This window comes from Protomyctophum bolini (genome assembly GCF_963924005.1).
Source record: "Protomyctophum bolini genome assembly, chromosome: 18".
In the NCBI taxonomy this organism is placed as follows: Eukaryota; Metazoa; Chordata; class Actinopteri; order Myctophiformes; family Myctophidae; genus Protomyctophum; species Protomyctophum bolini.
In genome coordinates this window covers 13,874,303-13,893,949 of record NC_137879.1, presented here as the reverse complement: position 1 = coordinate 13,893,949, position 19,647 = coordinate 13,874,303, and the positions used below count along the sequence as shown (strand labels likewise).

Here is a 19,647-nt window from a genome sequence, read left to right as displayed (position 1 = left end):
ACATTACACATTCACGAAGGATGTTCAAAAATTCATAAATATTATCATTTACACGTGTAGTGTATTGTTTCAGTGAATTCCTCCAAAGTGGGTGTGTATATCTTGGTCCATGTTTAAATTTTCTATGCCGTTTCCATCTTATTAGCATGTTCTCTGACTTAACACTATTAGCCACTCGCACATTCTTTTACACATTGAAACACCTGTCTGTTTAGTCAGCAGCCCCATTAAGTCTCTTTCCTGACCAACCCCAACCACTGTGGTCAGAGGCCCCTTTTCCACTGGGGTTGAACCGGTTCCGTCCGTCCGTCCCCTCCTCCAAATTTTGAACCAGTTTAGAGTGTTTCCACTGAAATTGAATTGGTTACGAGTTGGAACCAAATATACCTCTGAAATGGGAACCAAAGTGGGCGTGTCACTATCTTAAAGGTTGAAAGATGCAGATGTGATCTTTGGTGGTAAAAGCAAGCGGAACATCATCATAAAAAATAAAATAAAAGAGAAACTGTAAATGCCATTGAAGATTGAATTTCCCCTGTGAAGTGGACACTTCGACCAGTTATATTTGACAGATTGCTGACCGAGCCTGAAATCAAACCAGGGGCAACTGAGGACTCGTCCACGAAGTGTCCATTTCACGGTTACACACCATGCAAGGTCTCTAATCATTCATCTATGCCACCCCCGTTTTCCATGGTTCTGCTTTAACCCATTTTGGGGCGGGAACCCCTTTTGGTGTTAGCATTATGTTATGCTTTAGCTATTGAAAAATAGCAGATCTACAAGCTCATAGCACACCACTCGGTGGCGCGCTATGAGCTTGTAGATCTGCTATTTTTTTTAATCAAAGAACGACTGACATAGAAACATAGCTTTTTCAGAAAACTGTCAGGATGTAGAAGACATTTTTTGAATCTGATCTCAGGTCAGAATGGGTTAAACTGATGTGGACTGGTTCGCAGCCGGTTCCATGAAAGCACCACGGTTCCAAGAATCTAGAATGGAATTAGTTGTAGAACCACGTTATTTTTGGTGGAAAAGGGGCCTATAGAGAACTGAACGTGAGTCACAAACTAACTAACTTTGGGGGCAGTGGTGGAAAGTAAAGTATAGTTACTCAAGTAGTGTACTCGAGTACAATTTTGAGGTAATTTACTTGAGGCCTACAGTATGTCCATTTTTCAAGACTGCAATTTTTGAAAGATTGACAAAAAAGTTTGGACAATCTGAATTAAAGTTTTACTCTAAGTTTTACCCGGATTAGCAAAGCTCTCCCCTCCTACCAGAGTCAGAAAGCTGTTAAACCAATATACTTTGTCTTACAAAGAATTTGCCAAAATAGCAGATCTACAAGTTCACAACATAGACTGGCCATTTTCACTATTACTTTAAATGTATTGATTTCTTTATTTTTCAAATGTTTACCTATAATGGCATAAACCCAACATAACGGCGCCGGGTTCAAAGTGGTTAAGTTAAGTTGAGTCTGGAACAGGACATATCACACTGTCAGAGCTGGTATGTGGACCTCATGTCTGCTATACAATTACTGTAATACAAGTGGTTCTCAAACCTTTTAATTCCAAGCATCACCATAACTCTGAGTGTACAGATTGGAACACAATGAACCCGTATAAGGGTCCATTTGGTTACATTTGTACACGCAGACCTGTCCATTTGGAGTCCCCTCAAGTAAACCAGAGGCACCCTGGACCTCACTATGAGAACCACAATAATGCATTACTTTATAGGCTACAGTACAATGGAATCACTGTTCATCAAAAAATGATAATGAAGGTCAAAATTATGTTGATTTCGTAAAATATAGGAATCATTAATCGGACCGTTAATGGAACCGGGATCGTTTAAATCCTAAAGGATCCCAAACCAAAGCTAATACATGTTTTCGGTGCTGGGTTATTGTTGCAGAGGAGCTAGGTTATTGTTGCAGAGGTACTAGGTTATTGTTGCAGAGGTACTGGGTTATTGTTGCAGAGGAAAAAAAAGCTTTGTGTTTCCAGCTTGTGAAAACATTAATAATGCCGCCAAAAATATAATCACATAACAAAAAGAACCATCACCCATTGATTGACTGTACATCACATGTTACATCATACAGTAGTTACACTGGAGAAAGCTGGCACAGAGCAGCGACAATAATAATATAACTTCCTCATAAAACACAATTAACAATTATGTTACAAGCTAAAGACGGCGTACTATGTTAGAGAACAGTACAATAACATGTAGTCATATGTACAAAACATTTTTCAAGAGGTGCATTGGAAAAATAAAAGAAAAAAAGGTTAATGCTACCTTTCACTGGGTCATTTTCTTCAGGATTTGTTAGAGGAGCATTATGTTTGAGATAAAGATCTTTACTTTTCTATGGTGCAAACATGTCACAGCGGTGGTTTTCAAACATTGTGTGCCATCATGTAGACACACCGATGGACTAGTCAAAATCTTAAAGCAGCACTATGTAACCTTTTAGCAACTATAGCGTATTATGTCCCACAAAATTATAAAGTTACATCTTTAAGCAATAACAACCAGTAAGGGCGAGAAGCGACCGCAGGAACTAAAGCATGAAAACTTACCCTGTGAGCTTGGAGGTCTGCTGTTCTTGCCCGTTTTCTGTGCGCAACATCTATGCGTGATCAAGGAGCCGTGATCATACAGGAAGCACTCCCTCTGCGACTGGAGGTGGAGTTTTAGAGACAAATGCTTTGAGAATTGCTATTATTGTTTACACACAAGTTGACAACATAATTAAACCAAGGTATATATTTCAAGAGTGTGAGATCACAGTAAACATCCATCTTAAACCTTCTTCTGCATTTTTACACGTCACTGCTGTGACCACTGTAACAGTGCATCTAATGAGCGGTCGGTTTCTTTTGCGCCAGAACTGCGCGCGCCTACAGGTTCTTGTCAGTGATATGTTGTCTGGAAATGCGTCAATAGGGGAGACAATGAGTTACATCCTGGCATTTGTCAAGGCATCGAGGCAGAACTGCCAGTCAAAGGGAAGACTGGCCAATCACAGTCCTCACCGGACATGCTTGCAGAGAGACTCTTGGGTTTGTCTTGAAAGTGGCCACTGATACCCCAAACTACATAGTGCTGCTTTAAGTCACACCGTTTTTTATTGTGAATATGTATGCTGATGTTTTTTGTAGAATAGAAATGTGCCGCTGTATTGGGAAATAAGTGTGCGCGAAGCACTGATATAGTAAATCAAAACAATAACGCATAACCTGTTGTGTATATATTGCAATAATAGTATCCTCTCATAATTGGTACTCAATAATGCTCATAATAATATCGCGCCATTTCTTCCTCAGCACTTCTAACTTGTACGTTGGCAGCAATGGGAAGCATCTGCAATCTTGTTCTTGTTACACTGACACTTTGGTTTTATATAGTGTAAATATGATATACTGTATCTGATCCACCTGGGTGACGGCAGACTGCTGGGCAAGCGCTGGCGCTTTGGCATGGGGGGTCAGATCAACATATGGAATGAATTCTGTACTGGCCATATATGGAGCGTGTCTCGAGTGTACAGGGTTTGATGAGGTCAGATCAACATATGGAATGTCAGAAAAGGTCAGCTCTAAGGGTGATCTAAGGGTGGCAGCGGGGGGGCAATGTGGAAATAGAAGCCATTGTTCTTGCATTAATGAAATAAATACTAGTCACACCGATGATGTCACTGGTATGGGCAGGTTTCTGAACTGTCCACAACCCTCTTCTGAGATGAGTGGTAATCCGAGTAGACATGAGAAATAGTGCCACAGTATAATGAGCATTATTGAGGACCAAGTATATGAAGACATTGAAAATGGGCGAAGCATCTGTATCATTTCAGCTATATATCGTACATATTGTTTTCTTCAGAAAACTCAGTAACAGTAGTTCTCAACATTAGCAGATATACAAGCTCACAGTCCGTCACGCTTAGCGTCGCGCTGCGAGCTTGTACATCTGCTACTTTTGAAGATTATTGAAAAATCTTGAAAGGTTTAAATTTAAAGAAAAATCTTCTGTTGAAGGTGGCCCCCCGCCAGAAAACATTTTCAGATGTGGGTCAAATACTTGGCACGAACAAAAGTTTGAGAACTACTGATTTAGAATGCATTCGTAGAATCGCCCCTCAGAACTTAAAGGGTAAAAGGGAAAAACAAGTCAATGATTCATTGTGAAGTCTGCCTTGCTTAACTCTCTGCTCAGTTCAGACGAAGGTATCACTTCCAGACGGGCTACAGTTCAGCAGAGGTCTGGTGTAGTACTGTATTGTATGTGGATCAGGATGCACTGCTTGCAGTCAAGATGTGCACAGAGTCATCCTGAAATTCCAAGGAATTTCCCCCGTAGATTCCTCGCGTCCACTGCTTAGGTCAACCGCAGAGCACAATAGTGTTCCAAATAGTTCACTACGGAGTTGACTTTAGAAGTTCCCCCAATGTCACTTTTCCACCAAAAAAACAAACAAAAAACAAGCCTCGCAGGGGTCTGCGTCTCTGAAGATGCCTTCCTGTGTAATCTGCCTGCAACAGATCGGATATAGGTATAAGCCCGTGAGAGGCCACAAAAAAAGCATCCTTGAATTTGAGCCTGTTTTTTTTGGCTTCCTTATCTCCGCCACCGTCTTGCCTGCCTGCCTCGTTCCCCCCTCGTTCCCCCCCCCCCCCCCATATCCCAGGGTGTCAGGCACATGTCCAAGAATTTCAGATGAGTCAAATCATTGTTGGGAGTAAAAAGTGGAGGTGTTTTTCTTTAAATCCATGATGTGTCTGGAAAGATCTACAAAGGCCTGGGGATCTTAAAATCCTTTTACAACGATGGTTCCCCCCATGTGGGGTCGGTTCCATTCCTATTCTCCCTGTACACCTAAATCTCTTCGCGAAAACCACCGATCTACAAGCTCATGCCGTGTTTGTAGCTTGTAGATCGGTTGTTCTTTCAGAACGTGTCCCCCCCCCCCCCCCCCCCCCCCTCCACCCAGAATAGGGGCGCTAGTTAAATTGATTTGTGTAAATTAGGGAAACAATATCATGGACGTGAAGGTGAAGGTTAGGGAGAACATCAGAGTAGAGGAGCGCAGCGAGAAGAGATCCGCCGGGGAATTCCTCGCCAGGTTGTTGGAATTACTGGGATCGTCCGCTTGAGGATCCTGAAGTAGGTAAAAGATACCAACATTTAGTGATGATGGTAGTTTGGATAGACCGTAATGTCTTTATAATGGCATACTGTCAGTGTTGTCTCTGGACGCTTTCAATCCCTTACAGAACTTGTGAAATGAAAAATAAGTTTTTCACACTTTTTAGACCATATCCAGAGTCATCATATGAGCATACCGGTACCTAACAATGGATGCCAAAACAATGGGAACATTTCCATTTTTGTGGGTTTTTCAAATTTTTAATTACTTCCTTTGAACGAAAACGTGATGCATGATGACGTGTCGAGCGTCACATGAATAAAAATGAATCTTGATTTCATTCCCCTGTTTTAATCCCATCTCTGCACATCCTTCCAAACACAGCTGCTTCTGAATACAGAACTACTCCTGATTTAATCCCATCTCTGCACATCCTTCCAAACACAGCTGCTTCTGAATACAGAACTACTCCTGATTTTAATCCCATTTAAGATGACATCCAGACAATTTATTACTCCTTTTAAACTTCAGCAGCACGCTAAAATATGTATCTGTAAAACATTATAGGTTAGAAATAAGACACAAGTTTTGCTGCCTATCTATCAACAAACAATGCACGCCTCGCGCATGTAGCAGAGCTACGTCCCATAGCCTGGAAGCAGGCGACGTTCTGACGTTCTATGTCAACAAAGAAACGACAATGAGTGGATCCTTATGGGAGGCACGCGCATTGTTCCTCACGATGGGAAGAACGTAGGCGCTGTCTAGCAGCCTAGGCAGCACGGAAGGCTAGTGTTGAGCTTCGGCTGCATGGTATTGATAGAACCCTTACTACATGCCATTTGACGGGTATGGCGACCTCCGGGATTAAATGTTAACCCGTCATCTGACGGGTTGCGAGGCGTTTTAGCGTGCATCGTGTTAAGAGTGAAACTACAAAGTAAAATGCTCCAAATAGCCATAGCACCCTGTCTTTAAGTTTCTTTTTTTTCTTTCTAGCCCATTTTTCTCCCCAATTTCATAGTTATGCCAATGAATTCCGCCCCCACACACATTCTGTATTCTGTGACAAACGCCCGGCGTCCCTCCATTGAACACGGTATGTGTATGTAATTGCGTTCATATAGACAAGGCCGGATGCACCACGGTGGATTCAAACCCCCAGACTCTCTGGTGGTGGCAATCAACCATACACATATTGAATACCAAATAAATATCAGCAGTTGCAAAAAAAAAGTTGTTATGATTTAACAGAATGTAGGCTACATAAAGAACAGTACATCAATAGACCAACACGATCTAAAAGAACAATGATAATTCTTACCACACAAAGACCACTGTCCATGGTTTGATTGGACTTCAGTTTCTGGGCCTAGAAAGAAAGAAAGAAAAATCAAACAAAATAAATCATAGGGTTTTTTATATGGTGGATGCATACGTACAGTATAGTAGAGTAATGTGTACAGTATAAGGTAACCTTTTCTCTTTGGCTTTGATGCCAAACTCAGTGAGTTGTGAACATTCCATTTATTTATTGTGAGAAAGTCACCGCGTACATAGAGGCAAATGAAATTTATGATAATACGCTCTTTCACACAGACCTCTCCTAGCTAAGAGCAATGTGCACCTCACATATTGATCGTGTGTGTGTGTGTGTGTGTGTGTGTGTGTGTTTGTTCAATCAGCTTTGTGACAGTTAAATAAATTAAATTGCCCCCCGCCTCCCCACCAACCATCTCTTTGACACACACACACACACACACACACACACACACACACACACACACACACACACACACACACACACACACACACACACACACACACACACACACACACACAGATGGGGAGATGGGGTTCAGGGGGATGATAAACCGACTCTGGAGCACTTGGGGGACATGATACACAATAACCCACACAAAGAATGGTTCCTGAGCAGAAATACTTGGACCTGGATAGTGAAAGAATGATTAATGGCTTCTCTAGCTCCCCTTTTTCCTGGGAGAATCTCTTCTGCACTGATAAATCATATTATCACTATTAAAAGCCAATATGATAAATAGCCGTCCTTATAAAGAGTGTGATATCATCTAATTTAAACAAAATAATATATAAGGCCTATTGTATTTATCAGAGAGTGGGGGGATTGTTTGGTTAAGGCCATAAAGTTTGGCCGACACGAGCGTGCCCCCCGACCCCCCAGAGTCTATTCAAATCAAGTCATTTACTGCACAGTGCAAGCAGAAACAGTACTTTTTACAGTACAGGATCATGACTATTAGGGCCAATACAATCTGAAATCTCCTGGTTCGGACATTGACTGACTGATTGATTGACTACTTTATTAACACATTGCGAACATTACAGCAGGAAAGTACATTTATTATTAATGCTATACTTTTAGGTATCAACACGTAATAAAAACCAATGTTATTTATTTAATTATCTTATATACATTATATCCACTCTGGTATCTTGTGTACACACCCTGTATTTATTTCTCTCTCTTGCACACACCACACACCCCACACCCCTCATGAAGAGATCTCGTTAAGAAGAAGTCCTTAACGCTATATGGACCAAGCTAACTGGCAACTGACAATAACTAACGAACGGCAGTTTGCGCCGGTTACAATGCCTTTTTTTGTGGTGAAAAAAAAAGCATCCGCGTTGGAGATAAATCAATAATAGTGGTGGATCTCGAAAGATGAGTAAAAACGCTGGCAGTAAAGTGAGTTAATAATGACTTAATAATCAGTTAGTTGATGTGTAAAGACTAACATAAAGCAGTAAAACCTCACCTGTAAGTTGCCACAGAAGTGGTAGAGCGGGTCGGCCTGTGCGTCCAGGCTGTTGGAGGAGAAGGAGTCCTGCAGGGTCTTGCTGCTTCTGTCTCCAGCCTTCTGAGCTGTGCCCACCGTGGGCTGGATGGGGGGCTGCGGCTGCCACACGCCTACATCAGTGCCATTTCCAAAGGCCTGAATGGCATTTCCTGCACACGCACACACACACACGCACACGCACACAAAATTAATTCATGGAGTTTCGGCTATAGACAGATGAAAACACATTCAACAAAGCTATTTGTCTAAAGACGAATAGCGAAAATAGACGATCTCTCCACAAGCTCACAATTTGCCGTGAGCGTGTAGATACGGGGGAGTGTATTTTGTGCTTAATGTTTGCCTAAAATACAAGTAGACCAGTGTTCCCCAAACCTTTGTAGCCTCTCCCCACCCGGGACCCAAACTACTGAAAATAGCAGATCTCCAAGCTATAGTCTGGGAGGGAAGCTTATAAAAGTGTATGCAAACAAGCCACTTGACTAGGGGGCGAGCACAACTTATTTGTCATGGGCTTTGAAAATCGTATGCCCATAATTTTTTGTACATGAAATCCCAGCTTATAGGCATTTTAAGTTCCCGGCAGCCATCGTGGATGCCATCTTGACAATCATGCCTTTCCAGAAGTATTTTTATACAAAAGGTTTAGTATGTGATTTAGCACAGTAATTCGCAAACTTATCAGGCCACGACCCCCCAAAATAATGACAAATTAAATGGGGACCCCACACCCTGACAAGCACTTCTAGGAGTTGTTGAATGTAGGAGTTGAGGCAATACATTTTGTGTTTGACTTGGTTCCACAGATACATATTGTGAAAATAGCCGATCTACAAGTCACAATGCCTCGAAACACAAGGCGCTGTGAGCTTGTAGCCCGGCTATTTTCCCAATTTTTGCCGCTTTCGTCCCAGTAGCTACCCTCAATCAGTCCCACTAGGGAAAAACCAGGGGCACACAATCCGTTGGAACTATTCCAGAACTACTCTGCCAGGGCTGGGAGGTACACTTCTGGCACATGGAGGGACTAGCACAAGACAGTTCATTCAGGAGTGGTGGACTGAGTAGTTCTGTAATCAAAATCAGCTGTGTTTGAAGAACGTGCAGCCAAGGGAATCAAACAGGTGAATGAAATCAAGATTAATTTAGTTTGATAAGAGTTTATGTATGTCATCACGTAGGACATTTTCGTTCACAGGACATAATTAAAATTAAAAATCCAAATTCAAAAATCATCAAATTCACCTAGAGTAGAGAAGGCCCCTGTGTCGTCCTCCCAAAGGAGTAACACCTCTGGCTATACTATGATCAAAGAAAGGTTTTAGTAATGTGTCACCACATTGTGGAATCAGGGGTGGTATGTCACGTTTACTATTATGATATATGATATGTCCGTATTCGACAGTCCAATATTTCCGTAACAGAACCCAGCTCATGTTGACTTTTGTCAACTATTTTCTTCATCTATGGATTCTCCATTCTTCTTAATACAAGGAAAAATAACTAAACTACTGTCCATGATTTCGAGGCTTCACAGGGTGAGTAATTGATAGGAAAACAAATTAAGTCATTTTAGGAGTGAAGTCTTTCTTTTAAGTTTCAGTTTAACTCTCATTGAAACCAGGAACCAGGAAATCATGTGATCGCAAAAATCAGCTGCTGTCCGCTCCCAGCAGACAAATTAATTATTCTTTTGGCGCAAAAAAGAAATGTGTATTGTCATTATTTTTATTTGTCAACTCGGCTGTTAGCTTTTCCCGAGGCGTACAGGTCTTTAAATAAATACGTTTTGAAACGTCTATGGAAAAATGAATGAGGGAATCCTCGCGGGTGTCCTCGCAGAGGGCAAGATTGCGACGCTCTTATTTGCTAACCTTTTAAGTACCGGTAGTCAGAATATGAGAAAGCCCTGCATTCCCTGTGCGACTGCGAAAAAAATCCCTAAAATCCTTTCGGTAGTTAGAGCCCGTTGAAAATGGAACAGGAAGAAAGATATGAGCGTTTTAGAAAATCCTTTACCCAGGAAGTGGATGGACATAAAAGGTTTCTGACCGACACCAACGATATGCTCAAGTACAGGCCCGCTGGGGTGAAAACTTTAAACTTTAAATTATCACTTTAAATGAGAAGGCCCGCTTTGAGTGGGCCTGCTCACGTGAAAGTATTACAATCTCAAAATTGCACAGTAAATGTACTTAGTTTACGTGACATTATGTCCGATTGATTCACTTCCTGTACATGTATTTAATGATCATCATCGACGTGCACTGTCCTGGAAATAAACAAATAAAGTCAAGTATAGTTACTTAGCGCCCACATCTCTCCACTGGTGACATCAAAAAGGTATTTGAACACTATGTAAACCTCAAATGCCCCACAGTGTCTGTGTTCAATATTTGAATGTGTTTTTAAGATAGAAATCCATTCATTATCTCAATTATGCATGAAAGCCCCCGGAGCACGAGGGGAAGTGAAGGGGGAAGGAATAAAACAACAACATTCATCAAATAAATGAAGGACTCATGTTTACAGTTATCTTATATTTATCGCTGAATTTTACCCTCCGGGGTCAATAAGGTGAAATCTAATCCAATGGGATTACAATTTACAGTTCATTTCAATAATTTGAATAATTGCCCTCGGGCCTTAATGGGTTATTGAACCTGATATTTTCGCTACGAACGAGAGACTTGAAGGGGGTTATATTGTGACTCACGCAGACATCGGTTGCTGGTGAAGAACTCTGCAAACTTGTCGCACTCTGCCTTGCTGTTGCCGGCGTTGCTGCAGTCGCACCAGGGTGACACGTGGATGGACGGCGAGCGCACATAGTTGGGGGTGATCACCGTACCTGGAGGAACAAACAAGAGTAGAAAATACACTCTATATTATTATTTCAGGCAATGACTAATGTGGCTGCTGTGCCATTGGAATGAAATTGGGCCGCTTATTTTCATCCTTCATACAGTAGGTGTTACCAATGATATGAATTATGGCTCTGTTCCATTCTGGTTGAACAGAGTCAGGGTGCTGATATTGTGCATGCTGACTCAATGGAAACACTCTGCTATACCAGTGGGTCTCAAAGTGTGGTCCAGGGACCCTCGTGGTTCCTTGAGGAGGTTCCAAATGGCCCGGGTGTCTAACTGTGTGTGACCATTGCGGGGCCGAGTATTTTTCAGAGTTTGGAAGCGCTCGTTATCAGTAAAGCAACATCCTGCTGCCTCCTGCATTATGTGCAAATTAAAAACGGGTAGTACGCAGGGCCGTTGAGTGATATCCAAAAGCCACTTCCAAACTCCAACACTAGGGTCAGACTCTCATTGGCTTAGGGGGAAGTCAATTATGACTAGGTCGCTAATAAAAAACGAGCCAGTTTGTCAGGAAATAGCACATAAAATATATACGGTGGATTTTCTTATGAAACAAACACTGCAGATATTAAGATTCAAGCTTTTCGTACAGCTGCAATGTTGGTGAGTTTGATGTACTTGTTTAATACAATCAGATATGACTTGGATGAATGGGCTGTCAATGGGAAATTGCACGGTTTGCACCTAGTTACCACCTTGCTGGCAAGATGGAAGCAGTCTGCATATGGTCAATAGGCCCATGGCCTATTGTGTTTGCTGGAGCGCACAGTCAAGCTGAAGGCACCGCGAAGGTATCAAACCCCAGTCTCGAAACTTTACTCCTGCAACACCCAAACACCCTGAGGGCTCCTAGTTTGAGGACGATAAAACTGGTGCTTTCAATCAAATCTCATGTCAACACATTCCCACGTAAGGTGAGCCCAAAGCACTGCCGTGGATGTGACATTGCTTGTGTAGTTTCTAATGACAACGAGTACGTCTGACTCATGGTAGTTCTCACAGAGTTACTTGAAGTCACACAAGATAAAGCAGTATTTTACAGTCCAATATTTCCATAACAGAACTCCGCTTAGGGGTGAATTTAGAGGTGCAACCGTTAATTTATTTAAACAATAATGACAATGAATCGTCAATGGATAATTTAATAAAATTATGTATTCCTGTCCTTAACGACTGCAACTGGTCCAGAACGCTGCTGCTCGTCTATTGACTGGTACCAAAAAGAGAGAACACATAACACCTGTGTTGGCCTCCCTTCACTGGCTCCCGGTTTCTTTTAGAATAGATTTTAAAGTCCTCTCATTTACTCTTAAATGTTTAAATGGGCTGGCCCCCGAGTATCTCTCAGAGCTTGTGAAACCCTACACCCCGGCTAGAACGCTGCGCTCCGCTAGCTGATCAGGTACTGCTAGAGGGCCCAATAACCAAGAAGAGCACTAGGGGGCGCACGCTCTTTTGCGGCAGCAGCTCCCAGGCTCTGGAAGAGCTTGCCCCTTTATATTCAATCTGCCCCGTCTATTCATGTTTTTAAGTCTCACCTTAAGACTCATTTTTTCTCCCTGGCTTTTATCCCTCCTGTCTCCTGAGTCCATTTAATGTTTGCTTTATCTTAGCTTTTTTGTGCGCTTATTTTAACTTTTCATGCTTATATTTGCTCCCTGCATCATGTCATCATTTCTTGTTTGCATTTTGTGTTCTCTTGCTTGTCTCTGTTTTGCCACTGATCTGTACAGCACTTTGGTCAACCTTGGTTGTTTTAAAACCGTATATAATTTGATTTGAATCATCATATACGAGTTATGATGCTACTGAGCTTTATTCTAATTATTATTATCTGTCATATTGTACGTATTAAATTATGAAGTATTATTCACAAACTGGGTATCAGGAATCACACCTGCTGAGGGTTTTTGTGCTATACATTTTAGCATAACGTTTGACTGTACGGCCTGCACTGTTAATAAGCACGCTGATAAAGCATTCAATCAATCACTAAGTGAACTAAAAATACGCTAGATACGGTAAGTTTAAACTGCATACATGAATCTATGAATCTATGCTGAGATTGCTGATCTGACAGTGATTAATCTGTTCTGAAGTAAACCTCATGGGGGGAAAAAAAACTAATTATGATTAAGATGACCTACAGCTCGTTTAGTAATGGATTAATATTATCAGTAGATCTTGTGTCCCCAAAACATGGCAGGTAATTTGTGCTGGAATTCTTCCTCTACAAAATGATACACGACAGATTGACAGATTGAACAGTTATAATATAGGCCTACACATTATTCTGTTTTAGTTTAGTTTATTTTGGTCATTGAGAGAAAAATAAACACATTAATACAAAAAAAAGACACAACACAATAAACAAAGCACACACACACACACGCACACGCACACGCACACGCACACGCACACACACACACACACACACACACACACACACACACACACACACACACACACACACAATCCTTCTCGACTGGCCTACTTGGAAGTTGGAAATACCTGCCCCACCCACATATTATGTCTGTGTCCCTTTTATGCCCATATGGAGTTCTTTGTCAGGCATGCCTGCACCCCCTGCAGTGGTGTGGAACGCGTGTGTTGAATTTGAAGTCGGTGGGGTGAATGGTTCTCCAGTTGCGTGCAAGCCGTGCATTACACACAGACAGACAGACGTACAGAAACTTGGTGCATTTATAGATAGATAATATCCATCACAATTCTCTCTTTTTTGTGTTATCCTTTAAGCTTTGATGTCTGACTGTACCTCGTGCTGTACTTTTCTGACTAGTAAGGTATTCTATGCAATCAATCAATAGGATAGCAGTATTCAAGTGTCCCGCATTCCAGTATCATTTATTTTATTGTATTACTGTCTTTTTTTAAACATCAGCAACAGTGAGCAATTCACCCTTTGTTAAATCCCGCCCGTGGTTCTGGTTCTGCCCCACTTCGCACCCATTGGTTGCTGTTTCGTGGTTGGACAAAAATCCTCTCTCACCTTCCACTACCATTGAAATAACAGGTTTTTCAGTTGCTTCGTATTGATATTCTGTGCATTCAATTCTTATTTTAAACTTCATGTCAGTAAAAAGGAACATCACAGGTGCAGCATGGTGACTGGGCATATCATGTTTGTTTTTAGTTTTTTCCTAAAATTCAACATTTGGAACCAGGGCGGAACAAGGCAGAAAGAGCCTGCTGGTTAGTCAGTCAGGTACCAATCAGAAGGCTGACAAAGGGTGAATTGTTCAGTAGAGAGGCTTATATAATGCCATACTTTATTTTGCTATTTTTGGGGGGTTCTGTGAGGTCGCTACATGAACTATTTACTTTTTCATTTACACATGAGGGCAATACTTTATTCACTCTTCACAAAAGTTGAGCTGATAATCCATGAGGCAAGGGAATAACTTGGGAAATTGTTTCTGCTTGGGAAACAGTGGTCTATACCAGTGGTTCCCAAACCTTTCAGGTCGAGACCCAAAAAGTAGATTAGTGAAGTGTTACTAGTGAAAAGTGCACAACGCGTCGTGAGCTTGTATATCAGCTATTGTCTACTACTTCTTAAACATTTTATATATATGTGACACAGGCCAGCACTTTGGTCCTCAACTCGATTTTTACAGATTACAGATTATTACAGATTATTAAAGTACAGAATGTAAGCTTTCATATGATGTATCATTCAATGAAATTGGACAATAATTTAAGGAGATATGACCATCTAAAACTTGTTGAAACAGAAAGCAGATACAGATGCAAAGTAGTTAATTTGGCCTGCAAAGATTCATCAGAATTTAGCACCTCTGGAATGGGTGTGACAATAGATGCTTGTCCACACCCCTAATGTCTTGCATAATCACTCCCCCACCCACTAACCACTCCCCCACTAGGTTACCTGTCAATGACAGTTGAGTGGACACTTAGGTGTCACACTTAAGTACATGTTGTTTTACTTGAGTTAAAATAAAGAAATGTAGGACTGAAGTTGTTTAGTGTATGTTTTGTAATAATACAATCTAAAAAGTAACTAGTAGGCTAACTGAGTTTTCAATGGATATATGCTATGTAGTTTTAGACAAATGCTTTTACATTGTGTGCACTGAAACAAAGGGCAGAAGAATGAGATCTTACACCTGGCTTTCATAAACAAAAACTTTTATTTGTCCAAAGTTTGAAAATACAACATGCACAATAAAGTGGCCATAATAATGGTAATAAAAGGTACAATAAAAGTATGCACAATAAAGTGGCACTATTTTCAATAACATAATATATTGGCCTATATAAAATAAAGTGGCTGGTATTTTGTTGAATAAAAAAGAAAAATGTGTGAACATTACTCTGTGTAAACTTTTCACAAGCAGCACTATTTAAAAAGAAAATACAAGTAGCTGGCAATGTCTTTGCATGTTTCAAGTGTGGAAACGATTCACAAGCAGCACTATTTTCAACAACAAAAAATAAAGTGTCTTTGTTCAATCACAGTGCAACTCAAAAAAATAGCTGAACTACAAGATTGTAGGGTGGCACTTGGTACTGTGCTATGCTATACTCACTTCACACGGGTGTGATTATTTAGCATACATTTACAAATTATGATTAAAAAAATAGCTGAACTACAAGCTACAATGACAAAATGTAACAAGCATTTGTTGTAAGTGTTGTAATGCGAATAAAACAAATAAAACAATTACATACCATCTTCCATGGCAGCCTTGTAGAGACGCCACACTGAGGCTTTGGTTACATCACTTGAAAGCAACTTCAAACTGTAGTCTCTGTGTCCAGGGTGTCGTCCAGGCAGAGAGATGGCATGGATTTCTGCATAGTTTGTGATGAATGTCAAGATCCGTTTTATGTCATCACTAGACAGAAACTTCTTGTGTGTTCTGGGACCTTTCTTCTTCTGGCGTGAAGATATACCATTCTCCTTGTAGTGTTTCACAAGGGCTTGGAGAAGGGTTTTGCTGATCCTGGACAAAACGACATAAACACTTTGTTACAAACTAACCCAACAAAATAATGGTAGGAAATACGCAAATGCCTATGGTACAGTGTACAGCCTGGTTTCTATTTACTGTGCAAGGCTACATCCGTTCTAAAGCCCGCCCATTGTATCCGCTAATAATTTCCACGCATACATACACGCACACAAACTGTTTCCGTATCCTCTCCATACCGGATGTTTTACTGGTTAACAGCAGTATTATTTAACAGGGCACAATAGTGATCCTCTGTCCGCACAGAGTTGAGCAGCGCTTACTGCCACATAGTGAGCCATACATACATACTGGCGTTATTCTCACACACACACACACACACACAGTTACAGTAACAATAAATAAGTATCAATAGCATAGATTAGACTGTAACTCACCCATAAAGAAAGAGAAATGTAGCACGGCAAACCACGACGGTGTTAACCATGTACGTGGAGCGGGTGATCTTTCGCTTCCCGTTGTATTGCTTTGTGCATTGTGTCAATTCGGAGTCATTCATGCACGTCTTTATAATTCCCAAGAGAAACATGTCTTTCTGATCCTTCGACAAGGCTGCCATTTCCATCCGTGTATCGCAAATCATTTCTGGGTCAAGTTTTTTACTGCAAGACAAAGGCTCATGCTCTGAATTCTCCTTTCGTCTTTCTTGGCATCGGCAATTAAAGTTTCGTATTTTCTCAAGTTCTACTGGTCGGTCGGTGTCCACTGCAACATTCTCGATTTCTGGTAACTGTAACAGCGATGCAATGCCTACATGCACCCCTCCGGGAGCAGCGTTTCCACCCGTCTCCTCGTCCTGGTCATCCTCGTTGTTGTCAGAACACACGCTTGTGTTGACTCGATCAAAAAATATGTCGTCGTCGTCGTCGTCATCTCCATCGGATTCATCCTCCGACTGACACCCAGGGCCGTGTATAAAAGCCATAATGAAATCATTCAGAATGTCATCATCTGCTCCTCCATTCAATGCATGGACCAGACGCGCTGTTGCATTAGAGTTACTAGCCATCTCGAGTTGAATAATAACTGATGCTGTGTTTACAAACACACAAGTGACACAGCTGTCAGAAACAGCTGTACTTATGGGCGACGCCCAGAACGTGAAACCTGAGGACAAAGACATTCCTGAGACCAATCGGAACAGTCATGCAAATCTTCGGAGATCACTTCCCCGCCCCCAAACTGCGTTAGATTTCCCCCAAAAAACAAGCCTACTTTGACATATAAATGTATACGTTTAATTTGCCCAAATGAACAATCTGTTGGAATAAAAACCTTCTTCAACATTCAAACTGTCTTAATATGAAAAAAAAAGAAAATCACATTAAAAAAAAAAACGATTTAATTTCAACCATTTAGACCATTTCATTCTGGCGAGTTGAGGCACTTTTGGCTGGCACCTGTCACATAAAAATTGGTCCGAGTCACAGGTACCCCCCCCCCCCCCCCAGAGAGGACGTATAGGGCCTGAGTCCTACTCCTCCTCCCAGCCAACACTCCCCACTGACAGGTGGTTACCCCCTTAGAAAGCATAGACATATTTTGACAGCAGGAATTGCCTGTCATAATTTGACCCCCCTGTATTAGGATGTATGAGGATGTTGATATTCATTCACCCACAAATGGGTCCCAACCCACTGCTTGGGTAATCCTTATTGAATGGTAACTTACCAATGAGTCCAGAGTAGGATCCAAAGTGATACACTTTCTTCGTTCCCGATCCGATCCAGATACTGAAGTGAATACCGATACCGGTGTTGTGATATTGTGTTGTGTTTATAGCTACTAGCTATATATCGTATTGTGTTTGACTCCTGACAAATGTGCACTTTCAGTTCGGGCAACTCGAAAGCAAACTCCACATGCCCCAACATTTTAATTACCTGCCATAATGTCAACCCCTTACACCTGTGTCGGATCGGTGGTTACGGTTAGAATGGCATATTCGCCATATATGACCCGATATGACAAATAAGAGCCGATACAGATACTTTTCCGATAACGATACAGTATCTACAGTACACATCTCTAGTCCACTCCAGAGTAAGCCAGCAGCAGACTGTATTGGATGGTAACTTACCAATGAGTCCAGAGTAAGCCAGCAGACAGTCAGCATAGCTGTCTTTCAGACAGCCTGATATGGAGCGAACCTCCGGTTGACAGTTGCTCAGAAAGTCTGCAAGTCTTGACCTAAAATAGAGATAAACATAAAAAGATAGTAATTGACATGTTTTACAAATATGGGTGTCCCACAGTACACCCCCAGCAGTCCTTAGACTGGAGCGGGTGCATTTTGAATTGAGCGCTGAGTGGATTTTAAAATGGATCAGAACAGCTTCCGGAGCAAGCACTGTCCTCCGCTCCGAGCCGCTCAGTGCACACGGCACACACTTAAAAAGGAACAACCTGCGCTCTCGCAAAACCAAGTGGACGTGGTTATGAACCAGTACTTAACCGTGTCAAGTTTAGTATCTGCTTCAGTATCAAAGACGCATGCCGATATCAATCGCCTGTTAGTTAAAGTGAGAAAGCTAGTGAACGCAGTGTCGCAGTGTTTAGATTATAAACAGAAGAACATGTTTAATCACCAGCAACACTTTTTAAACACAAATGTTTATGCTCTGAAGGCCTTCAGGCAATAATGCTGTCTAATTAGCCAATTTCAGCAAAACAGCTTTTTTTTTTTTTTCCTGAGCGAGAGTATCAGAGCGGAGTGCCCGTTGCACAAATGAAGGTGAGCACTGAGTGAGCGGAGACCGTAATTCCTATCATTATCATTGGCATTTTAATAGTGTAACTTAGGTCTAGAGTCTAGTCTACACGTCTAGTCTAGGCATGTGAATCTCGTCTCATCTCACGATTCGATACGCATCTCGATGCACTGCCAGCGATACGATACATTAGAGATACATGGAATCCCCTGGCGATACGATGCGATACGATTCTCCCTCTTCCCGATGCGATGCGATGCGATAACCATTTAGTTCAAATCAATGCGATACGATGCGATTCACCCCTCTACCGATACGATTTGATGGCGATTCATCACAATAGAAAGGATTTATATTAAAGCTCTATTAATTTCCCAAAACATGTAAAAATGCATTACATTTAAATTCAAAGCAATTTATTGTTTTACTGTAGGTTAGTATTATAGCTCTGCATCTCAAACAACCCAACTTATAGAATTCTGTAAGTAAACAAAGGGTCTGCTCTCTGCTGGTTATTGTGGAATTGTTAGATTACTAATAATCATAGGCTATAGTATAATTATTATATCTCAAAGGTCAATTTGAGGTTTTGAGTATAGAGGTTTCAAGAGATTAAAATGTAATAGCCTATCGTTCATCAATTAATGTTACCAACATATAAATAGAAAAGAAACAAATAAACAAAACAAAAATTACAGGTCACACTTGTAGTGCTGTCAAACAAGTCTATGTCTAGTTTAATCTGCAACAGTTTTATAATATAATTGCCTATATGGGGGTCCCTACTTGATCTCTCACTCTCAGCTAAGTGGTCCTTGGCTTGACCTGAAAAACATTGAAGACCCTGGCCTGCATGTATTATTAACGTTATAAATACATAGCAGATGTACAAGCTCACAACGCGTCTCATCCACGCCCCGCTGTGAGCTTGTGGATCTGCAATTTTAGGCGTGCGACACCGTCTTGCTGCAGAATATAAATAAGGCTTCTATCCCAGAGAACAGCAGGGGAAAGCTGGACAGTGGAAAGTTGCTGTGG

At 41.3% G+C, this 19,647-nt stretch overlaps 1 protein-coding gene across 1 annotated transcript in view; it reads right to left on the bottom strand.

Annotated features, from left to right (window-relative positions):
• Positions 1-5,044: 5,044 nt before the first annotated feature.
• LOC308333530 (GDNF family receptor alpha-1-like) overlaps positions 5,045-19,647 on the bottom strand; it is a gene marked incomplete at both ends in the record, with an annotated part of 104,206 nt that continues 89,603 nt past the window's right edge. The window contains 4 exons of the mRNA XM_080789990.1: positions 5,045-5,179; positions 7,969-8,159; positions 10,727-10,861; positions 17,979-18,088. Coding sequence (XP_080646116.1) covers positions 5,045-5,179; positions 7,969-8,159; positions 10,727-10,861; positions 17,979-18,088 — 571 coding nt within the window. The remainder of the gene's footprint in view (positions 5,180-7,968; positions 8,160-10,726; positions 10,862-17,978; positions 18,089-19,647) is intronic.